The sequence below is a fragment of the Hibiscus syriacus genome, unplaced genomic scaffold (genome assembly GCF_006381635.1).
Source record: "Hibiscus syriacus cultivar Baekdansim isolate YM2019G1 unplaced genomic scaffold, ASM638163v2 tig00110114_pilon, whole genome shotgun sequence".
Lineage (NCBI taxonomy): Eukaryota > Viridiplantae > Streptophyta > Magnoliopsida > Malvales > Malvaceae > Hibiscus > Hibiscus syriacus.
The window spans coordinates 3,694,874-3,718,047 of NW_024062594.1; the positions used below are offsets into that span (position 1 = coordinate 3,694,874).

A 23,174-nucleotide genomic window follows, 5' to 3' on the forward strand; every position below is an offset into this window, starting at 1 on the left:
CATTCTGGGCCACCTTAAAACCTGGATTGTTTTCATTGAATCTTGAAAAAACTAGATCAGTTCTAGTTGATGGAAAACTGCCTGAAAACTCTATTACTTGTGTTATAATCTTGAAGGATTAATTTTGAAATGATATTCCATTTCTGTATGCTAATTTGCTATCATGAGAATATACACTGCATGGATTAGGCATACAAATTAAGAGATAAAATGAGAAATGCGTAGGAGAAAAGTGAGACCACACCCTTCAAGGAAAAATGAAAAGAACACATTTACAGATATCCCTCGAGGTTTGTGATTTAACATGTGGTATGCATGTTCAGCACAGAGAAAATAATGAAAATAACAATCTTGGAGAGCACCTGTACTAGTTGAATTTTTGGTCCAACATAATTCTAAACCCAAGAAACAAGCAAGTCATAGATTATTGAAATCATATTTCAAGAAGTTCAAATGTCCTTACAATTGAAGAGAATTTAAGTAAATCTACAAAGTAAAACCTAACAACCACTTGGGAACAAACCATTCTTGTTTTCTTTAGATAGAAGATGGGAGAATCGATTTGGGGTTGAACCAAGCAAAATGAAAAGTGTCAAAAGAATACTTATAGAAACACTTTGGGATTTGTTTCCAGGAAAAGAGCAACAAGTTCCAAAAAAGGGACAACGCATCATATAGCTAGATGGTAATTTATCCACCGGAAGGGATACAATGGAAAATTATCTTATTCCCCTTGTGCAAACATACCTATTCAACTATTCCACCATATGCAGATACATAATCCTCTCACGACCTTAAATCATACTAGCTCCAGTTACGTCCGGAAGGGGCCGTTTCCATGGCAGCCAAGTCATAGATCAAGAAGGATGTGCTTCCATATTCTCACTCTCCACGATGACTCGGTCTACTCCTTTTGGCAACTCATCACGCATCACCCACTGTCCGGCATAGGATTTGGCATCAGCCTATTATGCCATTTGTTGGGTGCATCCCTCTTTAATTGGTGATTGGGAAGATGTATCATATGTTTGGTGGATGTATCAATTCATATTCATGTATGATATTAATTGAAATTGTATTTTTTAAATACAATTATGTACGATGGATTTATCTAGAAGTCATGCATGATAATCATTAGGTCACCTCCTTGTTAATCTACTATAAATAGGTGACTTTGAGAAGAATCTATGATATAGAGTGAGACAACTCTAGGGAGAGAGAGAACATACAACAAATGTATGAGAGTGTATTCCTCCCAGTGAGAGATAGAAAGAGATAGCCAACACTATTGTGACATCAATGACAGTTTGTTGAGAGAATTTGTAAACCATCCATATTGGACGAGATATTTTTGTAATCATACTTGATAATTAAAGTTAAATTTACACAGAACTAACGCTACGATTTTTAATCTAAATTTTTTTCGCGTCATCAAAATTTCATGTATCCTTCTTATTGCTCATTTTCTTTATTTTACTTGGTGCATATTTTTATTATTATAAGAGGAAAAGGTAATTTTCACTGCAGTTCTGCCTTTTTTCAACACCACTAACATAATAACGGGCTCTCTAGAAAACTCAAATACCCGTTCATTTAGGACTAATTCCAAGTTTACTAGGTTAACAGGACATGCTATATTAGAGTTCCCTTTGAAAGTAACTTGACAGTCCTAGAACATCTAGAACTAAACAAAAGAAAACATAATTGCTGGTCTCTTTCATGCAAGCTCTGGCTTTCAATTATCCATTTTAAGAAACCTATACCATGAATCACTAAATTTAAAAACTCTGCATAAAATATCTGCACGAAGCAAAAATGAAGTAATGAGGAATCTAAGGCTGTAAACAGCCCATAAAACCCACCAGGGTTCTTTCTTTGTCTTTTTTTCTTTTACAAGAATCAAACATTTGAAGACAATTTTAAAAAAACTCAAACAATCAATTTACTTCCTTTTATTGTAGTATCAAGAGGTTGGTCTATTCGCTTAATCGACATTGTTGCTGTCGTGCTTAAAGGCGATTTAAATGAATAAATGTACATGGTTCAATCACCTACTTTCAAGGAAATATTAAGATGATGGTCTCTATAAAGCTTTATATGGGTTGCAACAATGTATAAGCAGTATAATTAAAGCTCAATTATTACCTCAATTGTTTTAACAAAAGATGACAGTTCTCCTTCAGAAGATACACAGATGTAAAAGTATAATCACAGATCTTCAATATATTTGTCATATTAGATCTGATATTTCGTACAATATCAACAAAGTGACTCAATACATATATGGGCCTAAGAATATACATGATTTTGTTTTTTTTTGGTTACAAGTGAAAGCACTGCGTCAACAATGGGATAGTCTGCTTCTCAAGAATTCTTGATCAGGTTTGAGGATCCATTGAACATCATTAGGAGGCTGATGGATAATAGAGAGCCCCAAGCACATGCCACGGCCAATGTTGGCCATTTTGTCTGCAAGTCTGCTTGCTTCCCGGTGAACGTACCTGAATGTAATGTTCCCTTGCCGGTTCGAACTCGACGAATAAGGGCTGGTTCGTACGTCTGACCAGGGGAATTGAGGCTGTCTACCACTTGGATGTTGTCTGTTTCTACCACCAGCTGAGTCACACCGCTCTCGAGGGCCTAAGAAAATACATTGGGTATCAGTCAAATGCATCTTGAGAAATGTCCAAAGAACATTTGATCGAGGGTTTTCTTCGTAAGAAAATATCTTCAAGCTGACCGCTTACTCTGATGTCAATCGAGATAATGGCTCGAATAGTTATCGTTTAACTTTAGAATATTCTCTCTTTACTAGTTCAGAAACAGTAAGTAGTATCTCGGTCTATCATGGACGTTGAGTATCATAGCCTACTGATGTTGCATGTAAAGTGGTACGGGTACAACTAATGTGATTAATTGATGTGTTTAATACATAGTATCTCGATCTATTAGTTTCTCGTATACTCAACGACTGCTTATTCCACAAATATGACGTGACAATACAAATGTGATCTCTGTCCAATCTAGTGTTGCACTCTCATACCAAACTTTTTCATTAAATTCGTGAGAAGGTCATTGGTAAATAATTTTAGGGGCAGCATGTTCCAACACAACTTCAAATCATTAACATTCTCATCAAACCCTTAAAGACAAATCTTAAACTATAGGCATTAGATTTTTAAAATAATATATTTATGTTTCTATTTTCAATTTATTATTTTTATCTATTACATTACTCAAACTTATTAATGTAACATAATATGATCCTTTTATTTTTTAATGTTATTTTTTAGTTCAAATAGTTAATACAGTTATATGTTTTAAGTAAAATATTAACATAAATATATATATTGTTTTAGAAATAATTCATTCCAAATCATCATGATGATATGAAATTGTTTTGAAGTGGGATGATGTGATTTTAAGACAAATGGAGAATCAACGTTAAATTAAAAGAAAAAGAAAAAAGTTTCAAATTTAGCTGGGAGGGATCGGAGACGGTGATAGATCCAAAAATATTTTTTAGGGTGGATATATATGTATTAATAATAGAAATATTTCGTATGAGACAACTACAAATAAAATTTCAGGAGGGACAGACACTATCAGTAAAATAAACAGCTAATATAAAGAAATTATTCAAAATTATAATAAAAGTTTACAATCAAAATCGTAAACATAACAAAGACATTTTTCTATAACCATTAACACAATAAACTAGTCACTTGAGATCACACAGTGACCATACAAGGAAAATGTAAAAAAAAAATGAACAAAAGATAGATACGAACATGTCTGACCGCATAAAAAACAATTATAAAAAGGATCAAATTATTGAAATACCATTGACAAATCGTAAATCAAAGTCAAGCAACATGAGAAAACTATCAACGAATGTAAATCGCGTATCTAAATCCAATTTGAAGGTCCAAAGCATGAACGATCAACGTGAAAACAAATAAGTGCAAACTTAATTAGTCGCGACGATGTCAGACCCAATCCTGAAGGGAATAAAAGGAAAAAAACAATCAAAAGATCGAAAACGTACCAAAAATATAAAAAAATTATTATAAAGAAAAAGAAAAAATACCATAAAAATAAGATTATTAATAACTAAAAAAAAAATCAAAGACGTAACATTCAATTCAAACAAAGATCATAATACATCCCTCGTAACGAAGTGTATGATAGTAGAATATTACATACATAACCTTATGTTATTTTCAATTTTAAAAATATATTATCTTATAATTATTGTAAATTATTAAAAATGTTAATATATGAAAACTCAAACTACTAAAAAAAATATGCCTACAATTTTGTTGACCATATATTACTTGAATATATTTTTAATCTTAAAAAGACTAGTTAAAAGTTCTTGAACTGATTTTTTCATTTTTAAAAGAAGGCCCGCTCTCAAGGAAAACAGCTTATTTTCCCCGCCACAGAGAAACCATTGATTGAATGAATAAACCCTATTTTTTATATACCTGCGCTTTAACACTCCCTCCTCTCTTTCTTTCCCTTCACCGACCTCTCTACCTTTTGATTTCATTTTAAAAAGAAAAGGGAAAACCAGCACAAAATTTAAGCTACGGTTGTATTCAATTTAAGGGACCCTAAAAAGAGAACCTTGGGGCTCTTATTTTCCAATCCAATTACATTCCCCCCTTTCTGATTCTAGGGTTTTTACTATGTCGTGGGTGGAGGATATTGTACTGCGTGATGTCACCAATGCGGGGCTCGTCGTCAGCGACCGTATTGGTCGTGAAGTGGCGTCCCAGTTGGACCTCGAGGAAGCTTTGGAAGCTTCCAGATACGCCAGTCACCCCTACTCCACTCACCCCAGAGAGGTATTTTTTGCGCAATGTACCCCAAAAACCTAGTCTTTAATGTTTCTCTCAGCTATTCAGTTAACATTTGATGTATGATTGGAGAATTTTGATTTCATTCACTTGTCTAGATGATTTTGTTTTCTGTCCCAAAAATATTGAGTTCGTTTTTCTTTTTCCATTTTTTGCTGAATTCCAGTGATTGAAATGTGTTTAGTCTTCTGTTCTTCTATGCAGGTATTAAGCATTTATTGGGGCTCTAAAATGCTTCACTTTATTTTTGGTTATTTCACATTTGATATATTTTGTGTGTAATTGATTTAGTTACCTTTATGTTTCGGTAAGCCATATCATGTTCTGCATTCAGTTAGTCAGCATGGATGCTTAGTGCTAATTTTCACTTCAGCGTAATTTGAACTCATGTTATGCCCCTTATCTCTTATAAGCATAATTTACAGTCCTGCATTTTGATGGAAAAGTTGACATGCCTAAATAGATGGGATGGTTTGAGATGAGTTACTCTCCTTATTAATGAAATTGTCTTTCATATTCCACTGCAGTGGCCTCCTTTGATTGAGGTGGAGGATACTTGGGAGCTACCTCTAGTACTAATAGAAAGATACAACGCAGCTGGTGGAGAAGGAACTGCATTATGTGGAATATTTCCGGAGATACGTAGGGCATGGGCTTCTGTGGATAATTCTTTGTTTCTTTGGCGTTTTGACAAATGGTAAAATTTTTGTTGCTTGTTTAGATTTATCGTTTCATAATTTTTCATTTATGTGGTCGCTCATTTCATTATTGTGAGTTTTAGCTGACTGCTTGTTGAATATTTATAAAATAATAAGTTATCTTTATGGAATGAATATGAATTTCTTAGACTTAGAGGAGTTACTTGGTGGAGGCAACAATAATTTTATAATTTGGAAATAAATTTGGTAATTTGTAACCATTTGATGTGGAAAGTGGTTTGCTAAAAGAAGAAGAGGTGCCAGTTTGCTAAAACATGAACAGTCGTTTATTGCATAGATGGTTGCGAAAATCTCTCAGCAAGAAGCTGTTTCTTTGATTCAGGATTGAAGGGTTAAAAGCTATATCTAAGGTAGCATTTATTGATTAAGATGTGCAAGTCAATCTGAAAAAGCACTAAAAGGAATTCAATATGAAAATAGGCTGGGATGATTAAGGTGATATCTGGTTGAAAGCAATAGGCAATGAGGTGCTGGAAATTTCGGGACAGTTTGTAATAATATATGTCTGAAGAATGAGGGTTTTATATTTTGAGAGTTGGTTTTACTCATTTTTTTTCCTTCCAGACATTTATTATGTTATCTACCTTTGGTGACTTTCTAGACATGTAGATGGGATTGACTAGGTTCATTCCTCTATTGTGAAAGGTCAACTTGTTTTCTTGAATTTTAGCCATAATGCTATTGAGTGTTTCCATGGAAATAGTTTGTTGGTTCTTACATTTTTATCAAGCTAAAATGGCAACTGGTTCTGTTGTTCTTTTTTTCTTAGACGTCACTTTTGAACAGTGAGAACAGTATAGGTGAGCAATGGTGTGATTTTACCTTCCTTTTCCTATTCATAATGTTCTAGGGTAACTGTGTAGAGATGTAGCATAAAGATTTTATTTAAGCTTTATTATAAAGTGGGGACTTGCTTCCTAGATAAGAGGAGGTTTATCTGAAGAGAGTAATATCTATCAATTATTTTTTTGATAAAAGTTGGATGTCTCATTAAAAACTCCCTTCGTATTCGTCCATATACTAAGAAGTATGTTAACGAACATTGGAAGGAAGAAAAGAGTACCTCATAGTTTATTAAGAATAATATCGAATACATATGAAAACACGAAATATCCTCATATGGAGAAATACACCATTACAACAAACCAGAAACACCTAAAACTCTCACATCCTCAACCAGAAAATCCCATCGACAATCACCCTGTTTCTAAATTACACCTCCAGCAAAAGGAAAAAAACAACGCAAAAGAACATAACACAAAAGAAAACCAACACTTGCAACCATTTAAACTAAATCAAAGCCCCAATTGAAGAAACAAGATCTAATGAGTATCGACTTTGTCAAGGACCCAAGAATTTGGTTTGAAGGAAGGCTCAATTTCATGCACCATGATTTTGAAGGAGTTAGCACTGATCTTCAACTCCAAGGACTCATCAATAGGGCAGCTAACCTAGAGGCAGACGCTCTAGCTAAGGCTGGAATTGGTTAATATTTATGTTGTTTTTAAGGTTGTAACTATTTAGGTTGTCGATTTCCTTCAAGGAGTTTCAGGTTTTTGTAATATATTGTATTAAGTTTATTATTAATAAAATCCAAGGCACTCTTTTCATCCTTCCGATGATTAAGGAACTTTTTCAGAGTTCCATTAATCATGAAGGGGCTTTTTAATGAGGCCTAATATTCCTATAAAAAAAAGGACTCATCAATTCTCAAATGAGCCTTTGTGAGGATTTGAATTTTTCCCGATCAAAAGATGATGGTGACTGACAGCTTTCGTCGATTGCTAATAAATTATCCCACTTATCTGCAATGTTTTTGAAAGTATCCCAATTCCAATCGTGAAAAGGAACTCCCTCGTAAAGTAATCACAATCGACGACATTCCACCACCAGACTCTCTGATCAGGCTTCAACTCTGGAGAACCAATTTGCGGGGTCTTTGATTTATCATTCTTCATACTTCTCAGTGAAGCAGAGTCTTCAAAAATCATTAGTACTGCATTTCCAGCAGCTCTCATTAACGAGAAACCAGTGAGGCCTTTGGCTTGCATTTGACTAGCGAGATTACTAATTTTGATAAAGTCCTTGCACCACCCCACTAGAAATTTACTCAACACGTGAAGTTTATCTTCGTCAATAACACTTTCAACTTCACAATGATTATTCCTCGAAACAACTTCCATCCTCGCCTTGCGTTGAATAGTTGTCGAGGTCTTTTTCCAAAAAGACTGTCGAGGTTTAAATTTAGCCAAAAAAACACTAATTTTGCTGCCGTCAATATAAGAAACATTCATTTCTGAGATTTCTTTCCTTGTTTCTTTGATTGTTGCAAAACGGATGAATCCAAAACGAACCCCTTTTGAATTTCTTTTATTAGGAATGAAAGCATCAATTACCCGACCGTGGGTGCAAAATAAAAATCCAAACCTCTTCCAATGGATCTTCTCTGGTAGGTTTTCAATAAATAACGTGTAGCAACCACTTCTGTACCCATTACGGATTTTTGGTTAGCCTTCCTTCCACCAATTATGAAACCCGATTCTCCTCCTTCTTGCTACTTTAGAAGACTTTTCATCGGAATACCCCTTCGTGGTGAACTCCTTGGTTCCATCGTGATCAACATCAGCGGCAGAAAGAGCTGGTGATGCCACTACTAAAGAAAGCTTCTCAATCCTATATTTCCCTCCTTGTGAAGGAGACAAACCATCAGGCTTAGGTTCATTATCCACCATATTTCTTACAAAAAAAGGTATCCTTTTTCGCCGACGAAGCCTCCAATCGGGATCTCATATGCATTTCCCCACTTGATCTCGACTTAACCTGACCCCTGTTATCTCCACTGCTCAATGTCTGCTTTCGATTACCACAAGACCCACCATTAACAGTTTCCTTTCTCAATAGGTGAATCCCGCCATTCACGGTCCTCGGCGAGGGCTTGAAGACGTTCACAATTTTCCGGCTGTGATTGGATAACCCGTAGTCGCCTCCTAGCCGTCATCTTTGAGCCAGAACTCTCGGGCAGAACCATTAACCGAAGTCTGGCCTCTCCGTTGGCAAATCCCAAAGGTGAGAAGGCCTTGTATAACCCCGGGAGCAACCTACCTCGGATCCGAGACGATCCAGCGGCTACCGAAGGAGATCGATACATTGTAAGCCGAATTGAAGAACTGGATTACTGTTGCCGGAATAAGTCACTGGCGACGGCGGCAGAATTGAAGAACACTCGGCGAAGATCCACTGCGATGAGGCTCTCCCTCAAGAAACGAAGCCTATCCTTGATGCTAGCGTCGAGGCGAGCAAACCTGGAAGTTCCGGTGATCAACGCCGGAAGAGAAGAACGGAAAGTTTGGAGGCCGTCAGTGGGAAAGCCTGAAGCAGTGAAATTTGGAGATGGGTTTGAGGTAGCAGTGATCGAAAAGATGGAGAAGGGAAGAGGAGGGAGATGGAAGTGGCGGTGGAGATTGCGGCGGTCGGTGGAGGAGAACCTTTTCACAAAGCAGCAGCTTGTATCTTTAGGAAAATCGGCTGGTAGAATCTAAAATCTTCCTCTAGATCTACGTTGATCTAGTTCGATTTTGGGAAAACCAACTACAGATTCATAACCAGGGTGAAGAGAGGCTTCAAATGGTGGTTTTTCCTTACTATTCCGATGCCGACGAGCTACGGTCGGAGCTCAATGACGGTGATTGGCGCGGCAGCGAAAGTGGTGGCTGGCTGCTGGGCTAGGAAGGGAATGACGCTGGGGATGATGTTTTTAGGGAAAACTTTTTTAAAAATCCTGAGTTTTAGAGAATATCTATCAATTATAATGTTTTTGTCACGGAATCTTGCTTTCTAAACCATTGCCAATTTATGTCAATGACAACCCACAAGTGCCATGAAGTCAAATAATTTGTTGGATGAAATATTAAGGCTCTTTTTGGGTGTCTCGATTTGATATATCCAGCATTTAGTTGGCCTAGTACCTTTTTGTTTTCCAATGGCTTGGGTGCATCATGATGAATAGACTGCCTCCACTCTTTTCCCCCCTTGAATCTTTCCAGGAGCCATTCTTTGGTCAGTTGAATCTAGGACATGCAAACTTCACCCATAAAGAGATGGTTCTTGAACAGCCGAGCTGAATTCATTGTTTATAATTTTTTAGAAACAGAGTGCTTGTCTTTTTCTATGCTGTCTATTTATTTTATTTTTATTTTTTTCACTTGTGTCACACCTTTACTTTTGATTAGGGATGGCCAATGTCCTGAATACAATGTGGAGGAACAAACTATATGTGCTGTTGGCCTCACCAAATCTAGACATGGCATTTTTATTGAAGCTATACAGTATCTTTTAATATTAGCAACTCCTGTTGAGGTAAAAACTTGGCTTTTCTTTGCCTCTGGAAGATGTTATTTAATGAATATCTTATTTATGATTTCAAATATGGGATTGATAAAGGGATACTTTCTAAATGATTTCTGTGGACATAGGTTTCTCCCTTTTGAATTGTATCCAATGTTGACAAGTGCATAAGGTGCAGTCTAGGTGCTATGACCCTTGTATTACCTGAGGTGCAATGTGCAAAAATGCACTTGGTCGAGTGAAGGCACATATACATAAATAATATCAAAGAAAATTTATTTATCATATGTGATAAACTAGGGTTTAGTAAAGCTCATTTAATAAATTGAAAAGATTGTTCAAGTTTAACCTGTTCCCTAATCTATTTCAAAAAAAATTGTGGCTTTGGGACAAAAAGCAAAGGAAAATGCTTTTGTTATGAAGGAGAAAATAAGGGAAAGACTTTCTGTTTTTGAACACAGGCAGAGTAACATGCTTTATTTTCTATTTTCATACCAGCATTTGTCCTTTGTTTCATAAATGAGTGCAGTCTGCAGAGAGCAAAGTAAGAGAATAAGGAAAGAGTAGAAACGGAGAAAAGAAAATTGAGAGCCAACGAGAAATAAGTACAAAGTATATCAAAATACTTCTTCTAGAAGCTGCTTTGTTGAAATTTTTTACCCTAAATAACGTTTTGGTGGCTGTAGCTTTGTTTCTTTTTTAAGAAAAACCTTTTGATATGATATAATGCCCTTTTCAATCTATTATGAAGATTAATTGTTGGTCCTCTTTTCTTTCAACTTTTATAATAAAAACTGATAAAAAAAGAAAACAAGCAGCAGAAATCCATCAGGCTTTTTGCTCCAGCACCTCATTTTTAGCATTTAAAACCATAGCCAAAAGAAAACCATTGCACTTTTAACATCATTATTTATTTTGTAGGCAGTTTCTATTGACTTTTTCTCAGTATCCTAGCTTGTAGTTTAATGAAATCATGTTTCTCTTACTAGCTTTGCTTGTTATCAGTTGATTCTTGTAGGAGTTTGCTGTTCTGGAGGGGGTGATAATACTGATCCTTATGCAGAAGTCTCACTGCAGTCTTTGCCAGAGTATACAATTCCTTCTGATGGAGTTACCATGACTTGTATCACTTGTACTGATAAGGGTCGTATTTTCATGGCTGGCCGAGATGGCCACATCTATGAGCTGCATTACACTACTGGTTCAGGTTGGCATAAGCGATGCCGTAAAGTTTGCCTCACTGCAGGTGTAGGAAGTGTTATTTCAAGGTGTGTTATGCTACTTAATTCTTCTGGCTTGTGTGGTTGTTTTGCTTTTTCTATAATTTCACCTGCACATTTAAAAGTTTTCTATCTACATGATTTGTCTCCTTCTGATTATAGAAGTGTGAGACAACCTCAAAATGAGGATCTTGAGTACTTCTGGTTTGGTAAGTGTTTAAATATGCTTTTAAGACAGAGATCTTTGTTGGTTGTCCAGGTGGGTTATACCAAACGTGTTTAAGTTTGGAGCTGTAGATCCCATTGTTGAAATGGTTGTTGATAACGAAAGGCAGATTCTATATGCAAAAACTGAAGATATGAAAATTCAAGTTTTTGTTATGGGGCCAAGTGGTGACAGTCCATTGAAGAAAGTGGCTGAAGAAAGGAGTTTGTTAAATCAGAAAGATGCACATTATGGAGGCAGACAAACAACAGCATCAAGAGCGTCAAATCGATCAGCAAAACCATCTATTGTTTCAATTTCCCCTTTATCCACTCTAGAATCAAAGTGGCTGCATCTTGTTGCCATTTTATCAGATGGTAGAAGAATGTACCTTTCCACTTCCTCATCTAGTGGAAGTAATAGTACTGTTGGAAGTTTGGGCGGATTTAACAATCATCACCACAGGCCAAGCTGTTTAAAAGTTGTAACCACTAGGCCTTCGCCTCCTTTAGGAGTCAGTGGTGGACTTACCTTTGGTGCAATGTCATTGGCTGGTAGGACTCAGACCGAGGATCTTTCACTGAAGGTAGAAACAGCATACTACTCTGCTGGAACACTTGTTCTTTCTGATTCGTCACCACCAACCATGTCTTCTCTTCTCATTGTGAGCAGAGATTCAAGCTCACAGTCATCTCTGTCAGGTAATTTAGGAGCAAGTGCTCGGAGTTCCCGAGCATTGCGAGAATCTGTATCTTCCTTGCCTGTTGAAGGGCGAATGCTCTTTGTGGCAGATGTTCTTCCCTTACCAGATACAGCTGCAACAGTGTTATCACTGTATTCCGAGCTTGAATTTTGTGGATTTGAAAGCGCAGTTGAGTACTGTGATAAGGCATCAGGAAAGTTGTGGGCTAGAGGTGACCTTTCAACTCAACATATATTGCCAAGGAGGAGAATGGTTGTTTTCAGTACCATGGGCATGATGGAAGTAGTTTTCAATCGGCCTGTTGATATTTTGAGAAGATTGTTGGAGTTGAACTCTCCAAGACCCATAGTAGAGGATTTCTTTAATCGTTTTGGTGCTGGTGAAGCAGCTGCAATGTGTTTGATGCTAGCTGCAAAGGTAGTTCATTCTGAAAATCTTATAAGCAATATTGTTGCTGAGAAGGCAGCTGAAGCATTTGAGGACCCACGAATTGTTGGTGTGCCACAAGTTGAAGGTACTAGTGGATTATCAAATACTAGAACAGCTGCTGGGGGTTTCAGCATGGGGCAAGTAGTTCAGGAGGCCGAGCCAGTGTTCTCAGGTGCTCATGAAGGGCTCTGCCTGTGCTCATCAAGGTTTTTGTTTCCTGTTTGGGAGCTCCCTGTTATGGTTGTGAAAGGTGGTTATGATGCAGCATCAGGAAATGGGTTGCTTGCATGCAGACTTTCTGTTGGGGCTATGCAAGTCCTTGAGAAAAAGATTCGTGCTTTGGAGATGTTCTTAAGGTCTAGAAGGAACAAAAGAAGAGGGCTTTATGGATGTGTAGCTGGTTTAGGTGACATGACTGGTTCTATTCTGTATGGAACTGGTTCAGAATTAGGAGCTGGTGATAGGAGCATGGTGAGAAACTTATTTGGTGCTTATTCCCGGAGTGTGGAGTCTAATGGTGGTGGAACATCAAATAAAAGACAGCGATTACCGTATAGTCCTGCTGAATTGGCTGCAATGGAGGTGGGATGGAATTTCTTGATGCTTCCATTTATTATGAACTAGGCCCTAGGCCTCTTATCTGTTTCTTACAAAAGTCTTGTGCTACAGGTGAGAGCTATGGAGTGCATCCGGCAGTTGCTTCTTAGGTCTGCTGAAGCTCTGTTTTTACTACAGCTTGTTTCTCAGCATCATGTAACACGCTTGGTCCAGGGATTTGATGCTAATATCCGCCAGGAATTGGCTCAGTTGACATTCCACCAACTTGTTTGTTCTGAGGAGGGTGATCGCCTTGCTACAAGACTTATTTCTGCTTTGATGGAGGTAATTGAATCTTAAAGTATTATAGAAGTTCAGCATATGAGCTCTTTTCTTAAGTCCCAAGATTTTGTTTTCTTCTAAATGTATATTAGAGTTTCTAAATGATTGCGCTAATAAATGTTATTTCTTGTTCCAGTATTACACTGGCCCTGATGGTAGAGGGACTGTGGATGATGTAAGTGGAAAATTACGTGAGGGATGTCCAAACTATTTCAAGGAGTCTGATTATAAGTTTTTCTTAGCTGTGGAATGTCTTGAAAGAGCTGCTGCAACTCCTGATCCTGTTGTGAAAGAAAATATCGCCAGGGAGGCCTTTGAATTCCTAAGTAAAGTTCCAGAATCTGCTGATTTAAGTACTGTCTGCAAACGGTTTGAGGACTTAAGGTGATTTTATCATTCAATTAAGAGGATAGCATATGATTTCTGTGAAGAGATTTTTAAATCAAATTCTTATGCCTTTAACTTGAAACTTTGCTGCAGATTTTATGAAGCTGTTGTTCGCTTACCCCTACAGAAAGTTCAGGCACTTGATCCTGCAGGTGATGCTCTCAATGAGCAAATTGATCTAGCAATCAGAGAATATGCAATTGCCCAGCGTGAACAGTGCTATGAGATAATTACTAGTGCTTTACGCTCTCTGAAAGGTGAGGGTTCACAGAGGGAATTTGGGTCTCCTGCTAGGCCTGCTGCAGTGCGAGCTGTCCTTGATGATGCTTCACGCAGAAAATATATATCCCAGATTGTTCAGCTTAGTGTTCAATCACCTGACAGATTATTTCATGAGTACTTGTACAGAACTATGATCAATTTAGGCCTTGAGAATGAGCTGTTGGAATATGGAGGTCCTGATTTGGTGCCTTTTCTGCAGACTGCTGGTTGTGAACCTACACAAGAGGTGGTTTTATTTATTTATTTCTGTGATCTTTTGTGTCTTATTTCAAAGTTGACTGTTACAACCTGTGGACAGTTTTCTTTCTTCAGAGCTTAGATGATGAATTGCTGTAATAACTTTTTCCTTAATTTTTAAGATGTTTCAATCATCTTCCATATAGGTTCGAGCTCTATCTGCATTGACATCAGCAACCCCTTCAGTGGGTCAACCTGGAGCTCCTATTCATTCTAATCAAGCCAAATACTTTGATCTTTTGGCTCGATATTATGTCTTAAAGCGACAGCATTTGCTTGCAGCTCATGTACTGTTGAGGCTGGCTGAAAGACGCTCGATCGATGGGAGCGCTGCTCCTAGTCTTGAACAGAGGTTGATGACTTTCATTTTATCAAGTTTTATCCATATCTTTGTAGACTTGTGGGTTGTAATCGGTAAATTCAACTCTATAAGCATGTGCTGATCTTATTTCTGGCTGTCATATTGAAAATCCAAATGTGTTCTTACCCTTCAATCCATTGAACCTTTGATACAAGATTATGGGAAGAGCTGCTATTCAGCTTTTTGGAGTGCAACGCACACACTTATATATAGTAGTTAGTCAAACGCATCCAAACTGTTTGTGGTTTTCAAAACTAGTTTTATAATTGGTGTTGAATGAACTTTCAATTGTGGGTGTAGAGGGCTGGGACTCATTCCTTGTCACAATGATTTGTCTGAACTTTCTTGTTTTGATTGTCAATGCCAGGCGTCAATACCTAAGTAATGCTGTTCTCCAGGCCAAGAGTGCTAGTAACAATGATGGTCTGGTAGCTTCTAGCCGGGGTGCTTTTGACAGTGGACTGTTGGACTTACTTGAAGGGAAACTTTATGTTCTTCAGTTTCAGATAAAAGTAAAAGAGGAACTGGAGGCAATTGCTACCAGGTTAGAAGGTACGCCTGGTACATCAGAATCTGTTCAAAATGGATCTGATGCTGATAGCAGGTTTAATGGTGATGCCAACTTAGCAAATGCTGCACGAGAGAAGGCCAAGGAATTATCTTCAGATTTGAAGAGCATTACTCAGTTGTATAATGAATTTGCAGTTCCTTTTGAACTTTGGGAGGTATCGATTCTGGCTTTTAATTCTCCTCTTTGTTTCCTTGCTCTCTGCAGAGATTTTGTATATAGAAAGAAAGGTGAAGAATATATTCATAAATAAATATTTACACACATAATTTGGGATCCGACAACGAGCAAATGACTAGTAAAATGAGAGGTGGAGAGAGAATTATATCTTATATATAGTATTCTTCACTTGTAAGTAGATAATTGAAATTGTATTAAACTGAATTGTGTTTCCAAATGTTTTAGCATGTTGTTAGGAATTGTTTTACATTGTGGCTTTTTTAGGTTAATTAGGTTTTCTCTTGGATAAAGCTTCCATGAACTTAGCTCAAATTTCCCGATTTAGTACTATTTCCCTTTAACTAAGCATGTGGTAACTTTTGTTCCTATATTATTATTCTTGTTAGTAACGAGACTCTTTGCCTTTTCATTTCTGCTTTTAGATATGTCTGGAAATGTTGTACTTTGCAAACTATTCAGGTGATGCTGATAGTAGCATTATCCGAGAAACCTGGGCTAGACTCATTGATCAAGCTCTTTCAAGGGGTGGAGTTGCCGAGGCTTGCTCCGTTTTGAAGCGGGTTGGTTCTAAAGTGTATCCCGGAGATGGAGATGTTTTACCTCTGGACACTCTATGCCTTCATCTAGAAAAGGCTGCAATGGTATATCTTCCTCTCAGCTAGTTTCAATTTAGTTATGTAAAAATCAATAATTTGTTCGATTCTCATCACATTAGCTTTGTTAAATGGCAACTGGTTCTTGTTTTATTGAGTAGTTGTTTTCCTCCGAAACATGTTTGACTTGGTAGGAGAGAGTGGAATCTGGAACTGAATCTGTTGGGGATGAAGATGTGACCAGAGCTCTTCTGGCAGCTTGCAAGGGTGCAGCTGAACCTGCATTGAACACTTACGATCAACTATTATCAAATGGGGCTATCTTGTCATCACCCAACCTCAGATTACGCCTTCTTCGATCAGTGCTGGTAGTACTTCGTGAATGGGCAATGTCTGTATTTGCACAGAGAATGGGCACGACTGCTGTTGGCGCTACTTTAATATTAGGCGGAACATTCTCACCGGAACAGACGATGGTTCTAAATCAAGGGATTCGAGACAAGATCTCTAGTGCAGCCAACAGGCCAGTTTCTTCATGTTCGGTTCATTGAACATATCCTTAAATTTAGCATATATATTGGGATTTTTAAAATAGATTTTCTGGGATTTTACAGGTACATGACAGAGGTGAGGAGATTGGCACTTCCACAGAGTAGAACTGAGACAGTTTATAGAGGATTTCGAGAACTTGAAGAATCATTAATTACACCATTCTCTTTTGACCGATATTGAGCAAAGTTCAAACTTTGTTTTTGTTGTTGTTGTATGAATAATAAACAAATTGTTTTTCATTTCAAAATTCTCTCCTTTTTTTCTTTTAAAGGAAATGTTGAATTATCCCTTAATTCTCTTTGGTAATATAATGGGCAAAGTAAAAATTATCTCAAATTCTCTGGGATGCAAATGTGAAGAAGATTTGCTGTTTATTAATTATAATAATGAAGCAAATACATTTGATACGAAAATTATCCCTATTTTTATCAAGACTGGAAAACTTGTTATTGAATTGGTAAAAATAATATTCTTCTTCCTAAACAAGACGAATTTGAATAGTTATGCAGGTAAAGTGTGTTTGAGTTGTCGATAGATTAAAAATTATATTCAAAATAATTTTTTTAGAAAAAAACATAATTATTTTTCTTAAAATAATTTTCAAAATAATTCAATACCAAAATGATCTTGCATGATATAAATAAACAAAATAAAAATGATAAAAAAATATATTCAAAATCTCCTAATCATGAGTCTACATCAATGTTGTTTCTCAAATTTTCAATCATTTGATGAAAGCAATCTATCATTTTTTTAAAATAATTCGACTGTTGTAAGAATGAGATCGATCTTTTAAGGGAAAGAATCGATCCTTTGATGAAGAGATCGATCCATGGCTATTAGAATCCAAAGGATCGATCTTTTTAGTCAAAAAACTTGAAAACTCGATTTAAAGCATTAAAACGATTAGAATCATTTTTGAAAAGGTTCAATTAAGTTGGAAACATTCAATATTTTCAAGGTAATTTGGACTTTGAATAATTTTTGAGAATTTTTTGACAAATTCAATCAAGTCCAAAATCAATTTTGCAATATATTTGTTATATCAAAATATTAGTTCAACACATCGTTAAAAAAATAAACAAAACTAATGATGTGATAATTTTTTTTATTTTTTTAATGATGATGTGTCATTATCTTCTAGTGACACGTCAACGTCACTGTTAATTTTTTAACAGCAGGTAACCAAAACGTAACGTTAGATATGGTTTTGAAAAGAAAAAAAAAATAGTTGGATGATCAAAACAATAATCAAAAGAATAGTTGGATGATTAAATACATAATTTACTCTTAAAATTAAAGAGATATTCGATAATGATGAATCATACCTATGTGAGGATTCAAGAGCTTAAACACAAGCGAATGATACTCTTCAGTCTTCACAGCTTCTGCATACATAAACATAATTGTTATCATATGGAAGATAGATGTAAAGAGAGTCTCATTTGACTTTTCAGGTCAATCGCCTAAGTTAACCGCGTTCATGTATCGCGCTCAGCATTGGTAAATTATGGCCTTCATGAAGCACGGAAACCGCCATCGATGACACAACTTAAAGAGCTTTCCATTTTTGGCGAACCCTTTTGGTTCATGTCAACGGGATCTTACCAGTTGCTTCATTTTGTAAATGGCAAATCATTTGGCTACTGTATAGTACTTGTAGGAGTTTAGCCTTTGAAGCAGATTGGTATTTATTTGAAGCCCTAAGCTTAACTTGAAGATGGGTCAAAATGACTACTTACTCAAAAGTAATTGGCATTTTTTGTCATTATACCCTTTTATTTTATATGATTAACCTTTTCATAACCACACATTTAATATTCTTCCAAGTATAGGAAGGTGATTTTGTTGTTTATATGGTTGAGATTCCTTGTTTTCCTATGCTGCTCTAAGCTAAAATCACCGGTCTCTATTAGTTTATTACATTTGTCCTTAATAAATTGTGAGTTTAGCGGCCATATTACCATTTACCACCCTTGTGTTTAGTAGGTAGCAATAGCAACACTTCTCTCCTTTTAAGAAGTAATTGAACTCGTAATAATATAATTGTTGTACCTTCTTTGAACTTTCTCCGTAAATCATACTTCCATTGTTAATCTTCCCTCTATTGAATTTTTTAAAACTCTAAATTTTTTTAAAATTACATATATTCCGCTGTCAAACCTACGTGATCAATTAAATCTGTTATCTGTTAGTTAAATATATTTAGTCTGTCAACTTGCAAATAGTCGTCATCCTCATAGACCTAAAATCATTGCTAAGAGCATGTATAAATCACCTGCTCATTATCTCTCTAGGTTTATTGAATAATTGATTATGACTCTTCATTTGAATTAAAAGAAATAAACCGGCAAAAATCACCATAAACTTATTTCTTTCATCAACAAATATATATATATATATATATATATTATGAAATCATATATGAAATTCACCAAAATGTGAAAAACGTCGGCTAGGTTATGATGCATGTGCAAGTGTTTTTATGGTGAACTCTAGATTGAAAAGGCAGCCAGTCATTTGATTGTCATATCTGGTGGGCACTGTGACTGGGCAATTCAGCCAGCAAGTTGGCCCTGGATAAAATGTTTTATTAGTCTCATCTATAGTTTGTTCACATACAAGTTGATGGATTGTAATTTGACAACAACTTCACTAATTACACCCCCATATCCATAATAATAACCCATTAGGTCATATTTCAAGACTCAAGCACGCATATAAAAATTTTCTTAACACGAACCCACTGAATAGTCTCAACGATTAAAAGGAGTGTTATTTTTCCTAGAAATCATGATTCAAGTATCTGCAGGATATGTATGCGTTCTCAATAACTTAGAAAAATCATGAAGATATACTATAATATTGTAATCATTTCATACAATTAAAAAAATTTAACTCAAACTTCACACAATTTTAAATATTATACGAGAATATAACACATTTGATCCAAAATTTTAGGATTTTCTGTTTTAATGAAAATTGGGAAAAGAAAAGCACTGTTTGATGTGTACTAAAGAAATTTGATGCATTCACATTAATGAGTGGCCAAAGATGGTACAATATCAAGCCTTCATCCTCGCTTGATCTCTAGTCAAGCTCTTACCTACCAACCACCTAAATCCATGCCCCAACTCTCTTTACAAACTCCTAAATTTAATGCCCTTGCTTCCGATCTGCACTTCATTTATCTCTATTCCTTTTATTATTATTATTATTATTATTATTATTATTATTATTATTATTATTATTATTATTATTATTATGGTTTATATCACAAATAAATATATAAAGTATATAATTTTTTTTATCAACGAGATTGATTCAAGTGATAAATAATTTGGTATTGTTTAACATGTCTAGAGTTTGAGACATTGTGTATGAAGAAAATTATCGTTGGGAGACTTACCCACCAAAATCAGATGTGTGACACAGATCAACTCGAATTAATCAGAGCAAAATCCTGAGAAATCAGGAGGGCGACCAAAAAAGTATATAATTTTTTCTTGGTTAAAATACATACCTAAAGTATTCTTGATACCAAATATTAAGTTACATAATAACACAATGTCTTTCAAAATCGTCATATAAAATTTAAGAGATTGTGACAAATAATTATTTTCGTCATGTTAAACTTATTTTTATGGCACGAATAAAATATTATCTTTCATATTTTATAAAATATGACGAATTAAATTATCACATATAAAATTTATTCATGTGAAATTTAGAATGTTACTGATTGAAATCGAATGGCCAGAACTAACTCACTAGTCCAATCCCTGTTCGAACCGCTGAAATTCAGAAATTGAATTACGTCAATGTTTCTTGGAACCAGTTAAACGAAAGATTTCCCAAGGAAATTGGTTCGACAAAAAAGCCTAACTAGTGCAGATTTTTCTCACAACATGGCAGTTTAGAGGGATAGAAAAGCAGTATATGTTTAATATTTTTATTAACTACCTATGCGTATATTCTGTAAACACAGTTACTCAAATTTAATATTTTAAAAATAATAATTCTTCCTTTTATTATTAAAATGGCTTGATAGGTCCGATTGAGATTATTCTTTACCGTCTCTGTTAGGTTCCAATGGCACAAAATCTCAAGTGCCCGCAAAATACAACTTCCTTTCTGCATTGTATACGGATGAATTATGCCAAACGAAGAGCGAGTAGTAGTGAAGAAGCTCTTAGGCACAAGCAAAGGGTCTTCGCATGATAGTATACTCTCAATAGGATAGATACAATATTTTATGTTAATTAATATAAAATTTTAAAGGGAGAGAATCTTATAACGAAAAAAATATTAATAGAAAATATTTAAAATATATGATAATTTAAAATTTTGAGGAGGATAATTGTCTCCGGCCGCTCTCTCTTGATCCAACCTTGGCTCTCAGTAGAAATACACACGTTTGATAAAATTCAACACATGAATATAGTTTGCTTACTAATATTTTGAATTATGATCAAATTGATAAAATATATAATTGTCGGAACTAAAATTATTATTATATCATATTATAATTATTTTTGTTTAGGCAACAGTCATTCACCGTAAGTAATCAAAATGGAAATGAAATGTTTAGATTTGATTAAAAAATAATTAATAAAAATAAAAATATAATAATAATAATAAATAGATGACTAAATAGATAGTTTATCCTAAAATTAAATAAACAAAGAGTCTAGGTAAACAGTTAAACTCTTTATTTATCACCAAAAGTCACAACTTTTGTTTGTTTTGGTTTAAATCGAAAAAAGAAAGAAAAAAAGGACAAAGCAATAAAAAGGTTTGAATATTAAAATGCAGTAAATAGAAACAAAAAAGGAGTAGGCAGTTGGTTGAACTCTCCCTCCCTCCCATCCAACAGAGCAGACCGAGGCACAGGGAAACTCACCCAAGGCGAAATCGCACGCGACCCACTGTGGCTGTGCTTGAGCCTGACACTTGGTCCCACCTTCCGCTTCAACCCCCTCAAAAGGCAACCACTCCAATTATAAGATGAGCAATTTTCAATTTTGAAAAAAAATAATTAAGGGTAAAAGATCCAAATGAGTTTTTTTTTTATTAAATTTCGATTATTAAAATTTATAAAATGATTATTTGATTATAAGATGTTATTTTATTGAGTCTTACTATTATTAAAAATTATAAAATGATTACTTGAGTAATTATATGTTCTAAATGCGTCATTTTTCATTAAAAATTCAACCATTGTCTAAGTTAGATGTTAACCCACTGGCTAAGATATAATAAAATTATGTTTTAATGATATCTCCTGGTATCATAATTACTTTCAAATACTAACTTAATAGTATAATATAAATGAAGATTCGATTTATAAAATATAGCTTAAACACTTTTATGATCAGGTTCTGTCACATCACAATTAACAAGTTAATGTCCAACTTAAATGATCACCTTTTTTTAACAAGTTTGAAATATATGGATATTCATATGATCATTTTCTAATTTTTAATAGTTGTATGACTCAACAAAGCAATGCTCTACAATTAAGATAATATTTGTATACTTTACCCAATAATTAAATAATATATATATATCACATACAAAAAAAATATGAATGTGTGTGTATATATGTATATCGTATATGATTATAGAAAGTCGTTTAAATTAAAATCAACTAGTATCATAATATTATAAATATTTAAAATTAAATTTAAACAAAAACTTGAATAATTTAAGTCAACTCGACTCATCTAATTTTTTTTAAATAAAAGTTAAGTTATAAATAAAACTCATTAACTTAAGTTACTCTAATATTTTTAACTTAAATATACAAAATATTCACCCTTATAATTTTTTTAGTTTAATATAAAAATAAGTATCCAAACTATATCGTTTTTCTTATTTATGTGCCTAAATTATTTTTTGGTTAATCCAGATATCTCAAGTTGCAAATGTTACGATTTAAAATGTCCATGTCATAACGATAGTTAAAAAATCTATTAAGTGATGCGTATCACATTTATGATAATTTAGAAGATTTTATTTAAAATAAAAAAAACTTTAAAATATATTTTCTTTAAAAAACCAAAAAAATTCGAAAATTTAAAAATATCATAAAGTTTGAAAACATTTATTCTAATTCCTCTACTCATGCCGACTACTGTTGTTACCGTCCACTAAACCTCTACTGGACCGAACCTCCACCGACAACACAACTACCATCATTAACCATTTCAACCGCTTGCTAATATTAGATAAAAAGAGAGGGAGGTGAAGAGGAGAGATAGAAGGGGGATGGGGGATGGAGAAGAAGGGAGCGGGGGGACGAGAGGGGGGCTGGGGGACGGGTGGGACGGAGTTGAGGGGAGGAGGTCTGGGACGGGATAGAGGGGGAGTGAGAGAGGTTGGGGGAGAGGGGACGACCAGACGAGAGGGGAGTTGGGGCAGCGCGGCTAGGACGGGAGGACGACTAGGGGAGAAGAGCGGCGGGAGGGAAAGGGTTGGGGGAGAGAGAAGCGGGGTTAATTTAAAAAAAAATATTTTTTAAATATAATATTTTTTAAAATAAAATCTTTAAAATTATAATACAACACATATTAATTAATGAAATTTTTTAACAACTGTTATAATTAAGATAATTAAAGTGATAATATTTATAACGTTAAATATTTAAA

At 35.1% G+C, this 23,174-nt stretch overlaps 1 protein-coding gene across 3 annotated transcripts; it reads left to right on the forward strand.

Moving 5' to 3' along the window:
- The first annotated feature begins 4,524 nt into the window (after positions 1-4,524).
- LOC120215357 (nuclear pore complex protein NUP155-like) lies at positions 4,525-16,745 on the forward strand. 3 transcript variants are annotated; one of them, XM_039213076.1, is made up of 13 exons: positions 4,526-4,853; positions 5,393-5,562; positions 9,814-9,940; positions 10,934-11,196; positions 11,408-13,067; positions 13,155-13,367; positions 13,501-13,748; positions 13,845-14,259; positions 14,417-14,622; positions 14,999-15,356; positions 15,802-16,020; positions 16,167-16,495; positions 16,587-16,745. In XM_039213076.1, exons 1-13 carry the CDS (start codon positions 4,695-4,697, stop codon positions 16,702-16,704), a joined length of 4,485 nt encoding a protein of 1,494 aa, XP_039069007.1. In that variant the 5' UTR covers positions 4,526-4,694; the 3' UTR covers positions 16,705-16,745. The 3 variants fall into 3 exon arrangements, with proteins under 3 accessions (XP_039069010.1, XP_039069007.1, XP_039069008.1); XM_039213079.1 differs by lacking the exons at positions 16,167-16,495; positions 16,587-16,745 and having other exon boundaries at positions 4,525-4,853; positions 14,999-15,175; positions 15,259-15,356; positions 15,802-15,940; XM_039213077.1 differs by lacking the exons at positions 4,526-4,853; positions 5,393-5,562 and adding an exon at positions 5,923-6,051.
- The last annotated feature ends 6,429 nt before the right edge of the window (positions 16,746-23,174 follow it).

What these genes read in the sequence shown, in the direction of transcription:
- LOC120215357 (XM_039213076.1), top strand. Translation starts at nt 4,695, where the DNA reads ATGTCGTGGGTGGAGGATATTGTACTGCGTGATGTCACCAATGCGGGG. An exon ending in CTGAATTGGCTGCAATGGAG is followed by an intron (nt 13,068 to 13,154) that starts GTGGGATGGAAT and finishes CTTGTGCTACAG; the next exon opens with GTGAGAGCTATGGAGTGCAT. An exon ending in ATCTAGAAAAGGCTGCAATG is followed by an intron (nt 16,021 to 16,166) that starts GTATATCTTCCT and finishes TTGACTTGGTAG; the next exon opens with GAGAGAGTGGAATCTGGAAC.